This window comes from Fukomys damarensis, unplaced genomic scaffold, assembly GCF_012274545.1.
Source record: "Fukomys damarensis isolate Sample0158 unplaced genomic scaffold, DMR_v1.0_HiC HiC_scaffold_17, whole genome shotgun sequence".
Taxonomy (NCBI): domain Eukaryota; kingdom Metazoa; phylum Chordata; class Mammalia; order Rodentia; family Bathyergidae; genus Fukomys; species Fukomys damarensis.
In genome coordinates this window covers 33,135,288-33,151,258 of record NW_022900929.1, presented here as the reverse complement: position 1 = coordinate 33,151,258, position 15,971 = coordinate 33,135,288, and the positions used below count along the sequence as shown (strand labels likewise).

At 45.8% G+C, this 15,971-nt stretch overlaps 1 protein-coding gene across 1 annotated transcript in view; it reads right to left on the bottom strand.

Annotated features, from left to right (window-relative positions):
• Tgm7 (transglutaminase 7) overlaps window positions 1–13,640 on the bottom strand; it is a 23,234-nt gene extending 9,594 nt beyond the window's left edge. Inside the window, exons 1-6 of the mRNA XM_010624817.2 lie at window positions 13,598–13,640; window positions 4,097–4,279; window positions 3,259–3,504; window positions 2,349–2,467; window positions 839–967; window positions 573–750 (exon numbers count right to left, since the gene is read on the bottom strand). Coding sequence (XP_010623119.1) covers window positions 573–750; window positions 839–967; window positions 2,349–2,467; window positions 3,259–3,504; window positions 4,097–4,279; window position 13,598 — 856 coding nt within the window. The 5' untranslated portion in view covers window positions 13,599–13,640. The remainder of the gene's footprint in view (window positions 1–572; window positions 751–838; window positions 968–2,348; window positions 2,468–3,258; window positions 3,505–4,096; window positions 4,280–13,597) is intronic.
• Between the last annotated feature and the right edge of the window lie 2,331 nt (window positions 13,641–15,971).

Here is a 15,971-nt window from a genome sequence, read left to right as displayed (position 1 = left end):
CCCTTCTTTTTTTTTTTTTTAACAGAGTCTCTCACTAAATTGCCAGGTTGCCCAGACCCAGCTTAAACTTGAGATCCTCTTTCCTCCACCTCCCAGAGTGCCAGGATTACAGGTGTGCTCTCCCTCATCTTCACAGGTAATCTGGGCAACAGCTCCGCAGTAAATTGTAAATAGATGACAGCGCATACAACAGCAGTGCTTCTTAGTTGTGGGCAGCAAGGTAAGAATTAACCTCTAATTACAGCTCCTCCTAGCTCTTGCTCAGAGAGAACCTCAGGTAAGGTCAGGCAGACTGCCTATTGCACCTCCACATGCCCCTCCCTGTTCCCTGACTCCAGGCTCACTGTGAGCTGAGGAGCTCTGCACAGGGCAGAAAGCAGCCATGACACCTCTGCCTTGCAACTGAAAATGCCTCACTCAGGCGACCACTCTAACAGCCTCCTTCTCCACCCAGCAGGCCATGGGGGGACTGAGCAGGTCAGCTCCCGGGGAATGACCCATGTGCTGATGGGCCTGCGGGGATCGCAGCCTGGCCTCAGGAGGTCATGAGGACTGAAGAGTTCGTCACTCACCAGTGCACATCACAGAGGCAAAGACCCAGCACTGCCCGTACTTCACGGGCTTCCCGCCCTGGGCAGACCATTGCCGCAGGATGGCCACACTGCCGTTCCACTCGAGTGGGCTGGTGCCCCTGGAGTAGTCCTCACTCCAGTTCCCCTGCAGCACACCGCTGTCGTCATTGCTGTTGATCTGCAAAGGACAGGCAGGCAGGGTCCGCAGTGCCCTCCCAGCGAAACTCAGACTGTCCTGGGTCAGCAACAAAAGACTGTGGCCTCACCATGGCGCTCACCACCCTGCACACATATACCACGTCGTTCCGCTGGGAGCAGTCTTTAGCTGGGTTCCTGAAGAAGTACAGGCTCTTGTTCAGGATCTCAAAGCAGATATCTACGATGTCCTTTTCAAACTTCCGAGGCATTGCAAGGGAGAAAAGAAAGAAGAGCAAAAAGGACTAGGATTCTGAAATGTCAAGTCCCTTACAGACTTTTCACGACGGTGTGTGTATGCACGTGGCGGGGAAGTGGGAACTAAACATAAGACACAGTCTGCTTTTGACAAGCTTATAAATCAAATTCGGGCTGTATTTGGTCTGGAAGAACTCACAGAGAGAGTGCAGGGTGAGAGACCCCGGCTGGTGGAGGAGAGGAGAGAGTACAGTTGCCGAGGCCTGCGAGCCTGTGTGCCCCCGGGAACTCAGGAGGCCTCCTGTCTGGAGGGTTGTGTGGGCAGAAACAGGTCAGACAGATGAGCGTGAGAGAGAGAGGTTGGTGGAGAGTCTTGCAGTTAGGCAGAGAAGCTCAGAGCGGATGTTGTGAGCCCTGGAGGAGGCCGGCGAAGGTTTATGACGAACGTCTCCACCCTCTGGCCACCAACTGCACTGGAATCCATCCCAGTTCACAAGAGCCTTGCAAGTTGCACTGTTGGACAGGGGAAATGTGATCTTTCTCAGGAAGGCTAATGTTTTCCCCTGGAGATTGTGCCCAGGACTGGGGTGGGAGGAAGGGGAAAGCACACTCACTGCGCTCGATGTTTGTGAGTGGAAAAGTTGTCCACAGCCTCCATCCTCTGAACATTGACTGAACTATTTAATGCTATTAAGAAATTAGTGTTCTTTTTTTTTTTTAAGTTATGATCAGTTTTTCAGAAAGAACAATCTCTTGGAGCCATGTTCTGAAGTATTACTAGATTAAATTATATGTATCTATAATTTGCTTCAAAGGAATCCACCAACTAGGAAAATGTAAGAGTGTTGGCCAGGGCTGGAAGGGCAGCTGGTAAGTCTCTCAGCCCTGGCAGGCCTCGGTTCTGTCTCACGACTCAGCTCCACACTGCGACCGGAAACACCCTCAGACAACATCTGAGGGAACGAATGAAGCGTTCTTTATGGACGTAAACTTGAACTTCATATAATTTTCAATGTCACTAAATTTTTTTGTGGGTGGTTCTTTTAGGCAATTTTGAAATGTAATACTTTTTCTTCCCTGTGCAGTAGGCCACATCTGGCCCATGCCAACTCCGGGAATAGATGAAGGAAGATTCACCATAAGAAACCGAGAAATGCCTATGTGGAGGTTTATCACAGCTGCTGTTCTAGTTTGATTATGTTTAACACACACACACACATGCATACACACACACACACACACACACACGCTAAAAAGGAAAGGTGCCTCCCTGCCCCTCTCACTGCATAGAAATCACCAGCACACACTGGCCTTTGCCAGCACCCTTCCTAGGAGCAGCCTCGATGAGCCCACCCCAAGCCCACCTCCAGCAGATGGCATTACCTGCCCGTAGTTCCAGGGCCAGGAGTTGATGAGCCTTTCATGCCCCTTGTAGACAAAGCCGTAATCCTGCATGAGGTACTCCTGCAGCAGTATTTCACTCGGCAGGTATACATCGTCCTCTGGGCAGTGAGAAGTGGTAGAGGGAGCAAAACCCCAAACCAAGAAGCAGAGCAATAAAATTAAAAAAATTGTAATGATGGTCTTTTTCTGGAAAATAGGAGGGATAGTGGATCGCTGGTAGAGGAAATCAGGATGGTGCCTTCTTAAAAGTCTACCTTGTAGTTCTTTAGAGAGGACAGCAATATAATCTATATTTTTAAAAAGATTTAAAGTATAGATGTTAAAAGTTTCAAGCTTATTGTACAGACTTGGAAAATATATCTGGTTCAACCTGCATCCCCCCTTTCTTTGCCTTCTTTTTTTTCTAAAATGTTATAACAAAAATATTTTTAAAGGAAGTTACATTACTTATATACATGAACTATATTAACTATTTCATATGTGGCCCAAGGCAACACCTCTTTACTCACAGAAATGAGGGTAAAAGTAAAGTTAAAAGAAAAAAAAAAAGGCTGTGGGTTGAACAGGGCTGATTCAGATAGACAGAGAAAGGCAACAGAAATCACTCACTCCCACTATTCAGAGAACCCCACCATTATATTTTAAAACACAGTATGCTGTGCACTCTCTTCTTGAGCACATATATTTAATATAGGCAAGATCATACTGTACACCAGAAGTGTTTTCATCATGCCATTAAAAACTTTTCCTAAAGATGATCTTTAGCAAGAACATATGGGAATCTATCTATCTATCTACCTATCTATCTATCTATCTATCTACAGTGTATCTTCCAGCCCTTCTCAGGACCCTCACAGAAGAATCCATCACATCCAGGAGCCAGTCCCACCTGTGCTCCATGGGTTAAACAGCAGGATGAAGGTGCCCAGAGGGTAGGTCATCCTGTGGCCCTGGTGCTGAGCAATCTCTATTCTCAGCGTGTAGTGACCAATGACTGCGCTGGCCGGTGTGAAGAGGGAGACATGGAGAGAGGTGGAGTCAGCTGAGAAGTCAGACACGCTCCAGACATCCCTGCGTTGTGCCTGCGTGAGGAAGAAGGTGGCTCGTGTCCCCAGCAGCTCCGAGGGCTCAGGGCCTGGGCAGGAGAAAATGACCCCAAGGGAGGCTCAGAAATCTATGTGGCATTAGATTCCTTGGGGCCCAAAAGGCTCCTCACTTCCTCCCAACACTTGCTAAGCCTTTTGGTGTAAAGCTCTGGTGATCACTGGATGTCTACAGGCAAACCACTTAAGATCTCTGAGCCTCTGTTTTGTTTTTTAAAAGCTGTAAAATGGGAATCATAATGGTACCTACCTGAAACTCTTTTGTGGGTATTAAACAGAGTCACATGTGTGTGTGAAGTTTTACACACTGTTTGTTTTCTTTTTTTTCTAGGCAGGGCCTTGCTAAGTCATTAAGTTGCCCCTGCTGGGCTTGAAATTGCAATCCTCCTGCCTCAGCCTCCCAGAGTACTGGGATTGCAGGCATGCACCACCACATCCGACTAGCACAGTGTTTTTAAAGGTTGGTTGTTATGGCCACAGTGCTGAACTGCCAAATCCTCCCTCACCAGCACTACCTGGGTACTGAACATGGAGGTCCTGGGGTTCCCAGAGAAGAGAGGGAAGGTAGGGACCCTGAAATGAACTGTGCAAATATCCCCATGCTGTGGAACCTGTGGTGCTCACCGGTCTCAGCCACGAAGGTGATGTGGTCACGGTGGGGCTGGAAGGGCTGGTTGAAGCTCAGCCGGAGGCTGAAGAGCTGCCCGCGCCGCAGGATGAGCCGCTCCCCGCCCATCTCCTGTGTGTGGTGTCCCTTGTTGTTCCTGGCACTGTGCAGGTCCACGGACCTGAGCTCCAATGCTGCCACTAGGGGAGGGGAAGCACGGGTCACTGCCCAGCTGGGACAGTCTGCGCTCAGGAGCTCCCGGCAAGTCTCAAACGTTTCTGTGGAAACCGGCTCTGACCTAGGTAAGATTCCCATCCAGTTCTGAGCCTCGCTGTCTCCTGATTTCATTCAGTAGGCCCGTGGCAAGGAATGGGGAGGACCTCAGTCCCGGTGACCTCTGCACCCACACCTGGAGCCACAGTACTAAAAGACCGAGGCCTCCAGCTACTGAAAGTTACTCCACAACCCTGACATGAGAAGAAATGAGCATAACTGGAATTTTGTGAGTGAAGTCAACGGGCTGACTGGAGGCAAAGTCCTCAACTATGGACAAGCTCCTGCTTTAGGAGACTGGGGAGTTTACAGCTTACATCTTACTTCTCAGCCATTCCAGGTCTATGAGGAGGACAATGGCCACTGTATATGGTGTGTGCCTACTGTTGCAGTTGTGAAACCCTGAGAGTACAGTGGTCAAGTGTGCATGCTGTGGAGTGACAGCCCCAGGTCACCACCTCCACAAGTTGCTTGTGGGACCTTGAGCAAGTCACTTAATGTCCCTAGACATCAGTATCCTTGTCTGAAAGCTAGAGAGACCACTGTATATTCCTATTTCCGGTAGTTCAAATGGGCATAAGAGAGGATACACTGAAAATCTTTGCTGTGTGAGAGATCGGAGTGAGCATTCAGCAGTTATTAGCCACTCGTAGTAGCTGTAACAGTACAACCTCAGAATGGGTCTGCTTTGCTATTTTTGCTGGCAATGTCTACATTGCATTCGCTATCAAAAAACCCATTATGTCTTTTCCTGAGTAGAATATCAGATTAACCCCAGGATTCTCCACAGGGAGATCTGGTTCTCTGGAGGACACTGGTGATGCCAGGGATGTTCTGTTGCCATGACTGTAGGAGTCACCACAGCCAGGGACACTGCTGACCAGCGTCCTAGGGAAAACCACCATGGTTTGTGTGGCCTTTGCATTTTGAACTCCACATAGATTCTCTGGTTTTGCCTCTTTCCTAACTGCTGCAATGTTCTGAATCCTAATTCTTTCATCTGGATGCTTTACTTTGCCATTGACAGATTGGCTAAACTGTTTTCCATGTCTTAATCCTTGGGCATAGAAGCATTAAGGCTAAAGTCTGAGGCAGATGGAGTATTCTCAGAGCATCTCTCCAGATTCATAGTAGGCTATCGAGCAATACTAGCTATGAATACATATAAATATTTACATAAAGAAGTTGAACTAGTCATCATAGTCTAAAAGTCAAATCCATCTTTTGTATTTCTATCTTCCCCACAAGTGTGCCAAATGTCTGACTGAAAGCAGAACCTTTGCAAAGGTCCTTTGCTCTGACTGTAGGGACAGTCTTTCCTCGGGGTAGATTCGTCAAATGTAAATTACTGGGTCAAATGGTACAAAGTTCTTAGGCCTCTTCGTGTAATTTGGACATTTAAGGAGATATGCCATTGGAAAGAGAACATTCAGGGAAAGATCTCAGAGAGATGTCTTTGAGTTATTCAATGGTATTTTTAAAATATTGGGACTGACAGACACATTGATAGTTTATGGAATCAAGGTGACCAAAAAAAGAAGAGATCATAATGCACTGCACGTAAGAAGAGCGATGATAATTTTATGTGCAACTGGGCCTCGGTGTAAATTCCAGGTCATGGTCAAAGGTTTGCAGACAATTGGCTTGGCCTTGATCCAGTTGGAAACTAGGTGCATCTCACTTGTTTCTGAGGGTCTGAAATGCTCATAGCTGGATCACTGAGCTCTCAGGAAGCCTCTGCACCCTACACCCTCCAGAGCGCACCCACCCTGAAAGATCCTATACCCCAATGGTAGTAAAGAGCATGTAGGAGCCTACACAGGCCCCCAGCACAGCCCTTTCCTGGCTGCTGTCTACAGCTTGACATAGTTCCCAAGGGTGGCAGCGCTGTTGCATTTACCCAGACTTCTCCCGGTTTGTAAAGGAAAGGGAAGCTCTGGAACAATGTGTCTTCCTCTCTGCCCAAAATCGCAGTGCACGGAGGGAATGTCTTCTCCATTAGGCGCTTAAGTTTTCTTTCTATTCCACTTAATATAATTATGCATTTGGCTCCCTGATGGCTTTTCATGTTAAAGAGACAATGACTTAAGAGAACAAAAGGAAGGACTTCCAGGGGAGCCAGGAAAGAAAGCTGAGAGGATCAGAAGAGGCTCAACAATGCAGGAAATCCAGCAGCATTTAGAAAGACTGGTCAGCACCTACAAGTCTGACTTGGCCACAGTTCCTCAGCAGTTAGCGCCATGAGTCAGAGGAGAGGCAAGCCCCAGATGTGAAATTCCTTGTGCTTGTTTGATTAACACAAAGACCAGATCCTATAAAGGACCAAGTCATATCCTGATATATTATCAGCCTTTGAACAACACAGGAGACATTAAAATAGTCATCTGCCTGTGAGGAATTCTGAGAGAGAAACTCCTCGTATCTTCCGAAAAAGCAAAACTGGAGATAGCTCGCGCTTCTGGGTCCACATGGGGCTTTCTGTGGCTGTGGAAGACGAAACTTCACCTCCCACCCTCATACCACCTTCTTTGTTTTCTGCAGAGCATTTAATAACATACAGAATCTGTTCCACAGAAGTTGAGACCTTTGTCATCTTCTTGAACCTGAATCACCCATTCCTACAATGAAGGCTGATACCCAATTTCAGAAGTACAGATTATGTTCCTGGAACACTTAAGATAGGCCGGTCACTGTCTGGAGCATTTTACAGGTCTGCGATCATCGACATTTCCACAGCCGCTCAGGTGGAGTGTTAATATCTTAATGTGAAGGAAGGTTCTGGGCGGAGCTGGGGTCCAAGCCCAGGCAAATTCTCTCCACAGCCTCTCCCTTGACCTTCACAGCCTCCTGCCTTCCCTGGTGGGAACTCAGTGATGTTTGCTAAATGGACAAACTTTTGTGTACATAAGGTTCAAGGAGTAATCCAACAGAAGAACAGGAACAAAGGATTACTATTCATAATAAATAAACGTGTATGTAGATGTTAAGAAGACAGGATTTAGGTCAGTGATTCTGACTCCTGCCTCACGAGCACAAGGTCCTGAGTTCGATCCCCAGTACCAAAAAGAAAAAAAAAAAAGACAGCCTTGCTATAACCATAGAAATGCAAGCTAAAACAATGATGAGATCCATAGTGAACTATTCAAAATATTTAAAAGAAAAACAATAATCTTTCACTGAAGGCATATGGAAATGGATTTCTCACATAAGGACAATGTGAGTGTAAGTAAATTCATACAAACTTTTTTTTTTTTTGGTACTGGGAATTGAACTTGGGTCCTTGTGCTTGTGAGGCAGGTGGTAGAACCACTGAGCTAAATTCCCTGCCCCTTCACATGCAAACTTTTTAGAGAAATCAGTTGATAACCATAAAAATTCAAAGTGAATATTGCCTTTGACCCAATAGTTGATCTTCCAGACATTTTTCATACAAAAAATATTTTCACATGTATCTAGTTATTTTGGTGGGCACAAGAGCAAACATTAGTAACAACCTAAATGGCCATCAATAAGGGTTGGTAACTAAATAAATTAATAGATGCATGAAAGAAATTATGCTTATATGCTAGATTTGAAAACTGTTCAGTTGTTAGAAATTTTTGATAGGCTGAACAGTTTCAAAGGTGTATGATTAAGACTTTTTAAAAAGTAAGTCACACACACACACACACACACACACACAAAATAATAGCTGGGCATGGTGGCACACACCTGTAATCCAAGCGCTTGAGAGGCTGAGGCAGGAGGATCACTGTGAGTTCAAGACCAGCCTGGGCTACATAATGAGTTCCAGGTCAGTCTCAACCACATAGTGAGACCCTGTCTCAAAACAACAACAACAACAACAACAGCAACAGAAAACAAAGTAAGTCACCAGAAAATACACTTTATATAATTTCATTTATGTAAGATAAACAATTTTATGTCTTCCAGTACTAAGTGGAAGCAATTGGGAAAATTGTCCATGGTGCTTTCCTGTGGGGCAAGCAAGATTGGGAGGATCTGTGCATGCGGAAGGGATGTGGGCTGAGGGAGGCGAGGAGACAAGTCTGGAAGGCATAGAGCCAGGATGAGGAGGGTCTGGAGCCCAGCGGAGGACTCCTGTTTGGTTCAGTAGAGATGAGTATATCTATCCCTGACACGGGACAACTTCTCCTGAGGGCAATCTATCAACTTGTGTCACCAAAAATTATTTATTCATTGATGTTTTTGAGACAAGGTCTCACTACATAGGTCAGACTGTCCTTGAACTCACTATGTAGCCCAGGCTGGCCTCAAACTTGCCAGGATTACAGATGTACACCACCACACTTGGCTTGTAAAAGAAAAAATGTTTTTTAAGCCTTAAAACCTAAATACCTTTGACTCATAAATTGCTCTTCTAGGAACTTTTTTCCCTAAGATCATCATTTGTTTCCAATAACGTAAGCATAAGAATGTTCAGTGTGACCTACATACTCTGTAATGAGAGCTGGATATGTAAACTATGTGCCTCTAATCTGATGTAACTGAAAAAGCCATTAACAGCACCCACAAAGAATAGGAGAAAAGAATCCCCTAGATATTAAAAATGAAAAATGACTGAACTATGGTATGTTACAGATTATCTTTGAGTGGTGATTGTGAAAAAGATATTCAGTGTTTTCCCAGATTTCCTTTTTTCCTTTTGTATTCGGGGGAAATTGTTACTCTGATTAAAGACAGTGTTTTTGAGCTAGTGTGGCAGGATCAAAGCTATAAGTTCAGATTAATTCAGCCATGATGAAGACAGTGAGACTTCTGTCGAAACAGCCAAATTCAAAGTCTAATGAGGACTTAAGCACAGGTGCTGGGAGAGGAGACCAGGGTCTACTCTGTCTGTGTGAAAGACTGGCATTGCTGGCATGTGACAGACTCATCAATATGATGCCTTCACTTGTGGAGCTTCCCAAGACCCTGGCTGGAGTGAAGGGAGACCAGTCAGGCAAAAGGTCCAAGGTCAGGCTGGTTACAGAGGCCTGGATGTGCTGGGGAGAAGACAGAAAAGAGTAAGTTGTACCTGGCACAGGCAGCAGACAGAATGGCACCTGTCACCAAATGCCTGGTGGAGCCAGCTCCCTTCCTTCTTCTGCCTTTATCTTTGAGTTTATTCCAGCTTCTTTTCATTCTGCATTTCTCATTATCATTATAGGTTTGGGGGCTTTTACAAATACCTCATTCTTAGCCTGGCACTCCTATAAGGCCAACATTCTGATAGGCTGAGGTAGGCAGATTCCAAGCTCTGGCCCAGCCTGGGCAATTTATTGACTTAGTAAGGCTCTACCTAAAAAAAAAATAAAAAGAAAAAATAAGGAAAGAAAAGAAAAATGGCTGAGGATATAGCTCAGTACAAAGGCCCTGGGTTCAATCCTCAGTGCTGAAAAATAATTTCATTATTTTTCCTTTTTTAAAAATGTGAAAGGATTTACATGTGTAAGCATGTAAAGTAATCTCTGTGGTGAGATTACTATAGTGCTCTGTGCCTCTGTAAGTGTTCAAGAATAAGCATATGTCCTATTACTTGAAATTTCAAATCCAAATTTCTTCTTAGTTGAGGATTCAAAGCTCTCCGGAGTGTGGTCCTAACATATCCTCAATCTTATCCCAAAATGGCCCATAAAAATGTCTTTACTCACACTGTGGGCCCCAGATACATCATGTCCACTTCTGGTCAGCACCTGCCCTTCTTTAACCTCTTTTTGTTTGCACTGGGACAGTTCTTTGAGCAAAACTCAGCAGCCACCTCCTCCCTGAAATCCTTTTCGAGCATTTCAGAACATTGGGGCATCTCAGTCTCTGCAACGGTAGTTTTATACCTCACTAATATTCAGAGATTCTTCCTAAACTCCAGGCTTCACATGCATCCCTTTTTCTATCAGTGAGGGACTGTCAGCTCCATGTGGCAGATGAGTAGCATGATCATCACTGAGGTGTGGTATCTCACCCAGTGTCACCTACCCCAACAGGTGACAGGACTGGAATCTAAATCTAGCTAGATCGACTCCAGGACTTTGCTCTTCACTTCTGGCTGCTGTAGAGGTTTTCAGACTTTTCTCTCCAACCGCCCCCACCCAAGTGAATTTTATGCTTTCTTCAAATGGAAAAATAAACAGACCTTAAGAGGAGTTATTCTAGTAGAAGAATCAGGGAAATCCTTACTCCCCCTCAGTGGGCTTCTGTGCAGCACCCATGTGGTCCAAAACAACACAATGAAAGCCACAAGCATGGTGATATGCACCTATGATCCCATCACTCTGAGAGGCTGAGGCAGGAAGATCACAACTAATTCAAGCTCAATTGGGGCAACTTAGTGAGAACTTTTTCACAAAAATTTAAAAAATTTTGAAGGGCCAGTGTAGCTCCATCCCCCTTAACAAACACACACACACACACACACACACACACACACACACACACACAGAGCCCCATCTCAGCCTCCTCTTCCTAAGATGTTAAAAAAAAAAAAGCAGATGTCCTAAAGCAGCTCAGCATGACGACAGCTCCAGGACTCAGCAGATTTGTCTCCCTACCTGGCAATTGCTTGGCTCTGAAGCATCTACTTTTCAGCTAATCACTTGCTACTAGATTATTTCCTTGGGATATCATTGCTGTTTACCAGTGTCTATATGATGAATGGCTTTTTGTTTTTATTGTCCACACTCGGTTCCCAGCAGTTCCATAGCTGCTGGCCAGAGAAGAGCTTCCCAGGGCACTGCACCAGTTAAGTCATTAGGCCTTTTTCTCACGCACAACAGATCATTATTCACAATATGTAAAAGTTGTTATAAATACTGAGAAGACAGCCTTGCTATAGTCACAGAAATGCAACTAAACCTGTAATGAGATCCACCTATGATCTATTAAAACGTTGAAAAGATTAACACTAACCTATTTTTTGAGGGCATATGGGAAGGGACTGTTTCCTACACTGATGGTGGGAATACAAAGTCTTACAAAATTTTTAGAGAAAATGTGTTGATTATCCATGCAAACTCGAAGTGGGTATTGCCTTTGCTTCACCACTTGTTCTCTCAGAAGTGTTACGATATAAAAATGTTTGCACACATATGCAGAGTTATATCAACCAGGCCACCAATTGCAGCACTCTTTATAAAAGCAAATATTAGAAATGATCAAAGTATCCACCAGGAAGAGGTAGAAACAAACTAAACAAATTAATATTTGTATTAAATAAACATACCCCAAAAGAAAACTAAGTTACTAGAAATTTTGGGTAAGCTAATCTGCACTAACATGGGAAGATTTCCAAGACATATGGTTAGGATTATTAAGAATCAAGTCATCAAATAATATGTACCATGTGCTCTCATTTGTGTAAAGCGAACCATTTTGTATAAGATAGCATCATTTGGACGCAGTTGGTTGAACGATTAATGGAGCTGTCCTGTGGGAAGGAACAGGGCTGGGAATGTATGTCAGGTCCAGACTTCCCAGGGCCATCCCGGGCCCAGTTCTTAAAGATTGTATATGGCTTCAGGACAGAATGTGAGTGAACAGATGATTAGTACTTTAAGGTCCAAACGAAGGTGAGGAAACAGGAAGAGGGAGCTAGAATACACCATCAGTATAGACACGCCTGTCTCTCCTCTTCCCTCCTTACTCTCTCCAAACGTCCCCATCTTGAGTTCACACCTCAGAAAGGTTAACCAGCAGGCAGGACTCACCAGGCTCCATCTCCCTCCTCCTGTCCACCAAGGCCCTTCAACGAGTCAGCATTAGGATTTCAGACCCAATTGCTTCTGTGTTCACAGCAAAGAGAACCTATCTTCACTTCCTCCTGCTCCTCCCCATCCCTCTCTGAAATTTCCCATTGTCCCAGGTATAATTTCACTTAAGAAAAGGAGTTTCTGGGGCATGGTGGCGCACGCCTGTAATCCCAGCACTCTGGAGACTGAGGCAGGAGGATCGCTGTGAGTTCAAGACCAACCTGGGCTACATAGTGAGTTCCAGGTCAGTCTCAACCACATAATGAGATCCTGCCTCAAAAACAAAAAACAAAAACAAACAAAAAAGAAAAGGAGCTTCTGCCTTAAGCCTCTAAGCATGGGCTGAGGAATTTGTTTCTGAGAGAAGACGTGGAAAGTGAAGCTCTGCTCCACTCTGCCCCTCAGCACAGTCTCTTCCAGCCCGAGAACCCATTCATCCTGGGGATGGCGCTGAACCCAATTCCCCTTGGATGCCAAGGAACAACCATACTCTTGTTTTGTTTTGTTTTTTTCCCCCCTTCATGCATTTGACAAGTAATTTAAACCCTCAAGCCTCTCTTTTTCCCCGTTGGAGAGGCACCATAGGAGAAGCTTTGAGGCACATAAAGAGCTGACCTTTATCCCTGAGGAGATCAGAAACTACACAACTCACACAAATGTCCTCTAGAAAAGAAACCGGCCCAGGTGGAGGCTCAGAACCATGGCTGTGTCCCCTCTGGAGAGCTCCAGAAAGGCGCTGCAGTCTGCGGGCTCCCCTGGAGTGGGAGTGGAAGGGGTTTGTGGAGAGGAAAGATGGAGCGAGAAAGGGTTAGGGGCCACAGTGCCCTGTGAGCAACAGAGGGGAGTGGGAAAGGCCAGGAGTCCTGTGGAAGCAGGCGCGGGAACTGCTGCAGCGACCCAGACTCAGCTCATAGAGCAGATGTTTGCAACACGGAGAAAAAGAGCAAGGGGCTTCCGCATTTCAGACAGTCGATTTCAGGCTGCCTGCTGTGCTTGTTTTACTCACTCATTCACTCGTCTTTCATTCATTTGTGCAGCACTGGCGGTTGAACTCAGGGCCTCCTCGTAAAAGGCAAGCCCTTCACCGCGGAGCTGTACTCTCAGCCCTTGGCATTGCTTCAGGTGCTGGAGGTGCGTGCATGCGTGTGTGCGAGTGTACGCTACTCCCGACTCTGGCTGCTCTTCCTGCAGACTTCACTTCATCAAAGAAGCTTTCCCCTGCTAGCTGAGGCCTCTGCCTTTACTCTCTTGGAACACTGCCATTTCCCTTAGCAGACTCTGAACAACCATTTTTATAATTTGCTATCCCCTCTAGGCTCCCTGATCTCTTATTTTCCCTTAGATGACCCCACCTGAACAAGCTGTGCCACCTATAAAATAAAGCCAGTTTTCTAGACATCCAAATGGCCCTAGATCCAATCCTTCCCGCAGGAGAGCCACCGGAAGTTGTACATTTCCCAAGGTCCCCCTCCCAGAAGTCAGGATTCCCAGGCTGCTTACTTTTGTCCAAGACCAATTCTGCTTTCGCGTGCTGTCACCTTCTCAGGAAAAGAACCCTCAGCTGCGCTGTGCCTGGCTCCCCCAACTGGATGTCTGTGACCAGCTCCACAGCCTGGGAGGTTACCAATGCCTTCAGCTACGAACCAGGAGGGAAGGGCAGAAGGTGGTGATGAAATCAGCCACACCCTCTGCTGGGAGCAGCCCTTGGGCCTGCTGTTGAACCTTGGTTCCCATATGGAAGGCCCCTTGTTGATGGGAAGCTGCACCTATCTTGTCCTACCCTCCCCATTTGGCCTCAGCCAGGACCCCTGGAGACCTTCAAACTTGTTTTAATAACTAAATACTAAGGAGGCAGTTGTCTTTGATCCCCCAACTTCCCCCAGCCCCTGCCAGGTATTCTTTTGCCCCTTGAAAATGCAGAGTATTGGAGCTTTGCCAAGTTTCTCCATCTAAAGCCTAAGGTAGAGGCTAATGCCTAATTCTGCTCTCAGCAACTTCACAAGGCTTGTCTTGATAAGTGTTCTCATAGTTTGTGTGTGTTCCATTCATTCATTTCACAGACATTTACAGAGTCACTGTCTTGCTGGGCACTGTTTCAGGCTCTCCAGATACAGTCCCACAAATTCCCTTCAAGTTAGAAAGGTCTGTTTGTGGTGCTGTGATGGGAAATGTGGTTTACATGTCAGAACGCTGACTTTGGGAATTCCCTTAGAGAATATCTCAATACACAGCTGTCTTCCAGAGCAGCAGAGACTCAGGCAGGGTGAGCAGCTATGAGGCTTCCGGCTGAGAAAGACATTTCATGAGACACCGTGGGCCCAAGGAAGCGGCACTATCAGATTGGCCCTCTCACTAATGACAGGCACTGATGTGGGACCTACCTGTGTCTCCAACAGTCAGCACTAAGTATTCTAAAGTTCATTAACAATAGTAGTGATTTTTCATGCTGGGGATTTAGCTCAGTGCAACCTTGTCTGCCTCGCAAGTGCAAGGTCCTGAGTTTGATCCTTGGTACTGGGAAAACCAAACAAAACAAAAACACACAGAATAGTGGTGGTTTCTCTAGGTGACCCCAGGGAGAGCATGGGTTACTATTAAAGAGTGGCTGTATTCAACCCCAATAGGGTCTCAATTTTCAAGACTTGGGCTGCCCTGTTTCCCAGAGGGTAATTCTGCAATTCTAGGGGGGTTCTGGAGTGACTCCTTTTAGAATGAGCCCCTCAACGTTTCAAGACAAAGGAAATATTATTTCAACAAACATTTTTCTTGACTCTTCCCATGAACACAGCACTCAGCAGGATTCTGGAGGCACAGCAGGAAATGACAGACGGGACTCGTGTTCTAAGAGAACTTACTTTCCACAAAGACAGAAATCTCACAGTCCCAAAGTTCCAGCTGAGTGAGTCCAGACTATCCCAAGGGGGTCAGTTTCATCTGTGTGGAGGACAAGAAGCCTCCCATGGGGACCGGTCTCTAATTTGATTCGAAAAGGTGACTGGAAATTCTAGGAACGAAAAAATGACACTGAGAGAACCATGCCTGCTCCCGACCCAGCCGCCATTGCTCAAGCGCCGGGAAGTAACCTGGGCCCCGATCCACTGCGGGAAGGAGAACCACGCCTGCTCGCGAACCAGCAGCCATCGCTCAAGCGCCGGGAAGGTAGCTGGGGCGCCCCTGAACCCCCATAAGCCCCCCTCCGCACTCTCAGACCTCCTGACTGTGCCAGTCTTTGGACCCACTCTGCAAAGACAGAGGTGGTCATCAAGGGTATTTTTCTGAGTTCCCAACTTTGAACATCTTTAAAGAAAGGGTGTGGGAAACCTGTAATAGAAAGTTGGGGAGTTCAACCATTCAGAAGGATGGGGAATCAGTCTGGGCCTTGCAGCCTGAGGTCAGTCAGCGTCAGGGGCCCAACAGAGCAAATCAAATAGGCAAGGCAAGAAATTAAAAGGAGAAGGTGAAAAAGTAAAAAGAGTCAACAAAAGGCCAATAACATCTCAATAATAAGTCAGTACATATCAGTTATAACCAGCAATGTCAATGGCCTCAACTCACCAATCAAGAGAAATAGACTGGCAAAATGGAATAAGAAGCAAAATCCAACAATATGTTGTATACAAGAAACACACCTAGTGCAAAAAGAAGCCCATAGACTGAAAGTGAAAAGATAGAAAACAATTCTCCATGTGACAGGAGCCCAGAAAAAAACAGAGGTAGCAATCTTATTTGCAGACAAAGTAAATTTCAAACCAAAACTGAATCTAGTATTATTGATGTAGGACGGTACTGTATCATACCTCTATGAATGTAAAATATCTAGTACCTGCTTTATAATACATAGTAGGGACCGTGCTTTATCAGAGCTACATTTAAT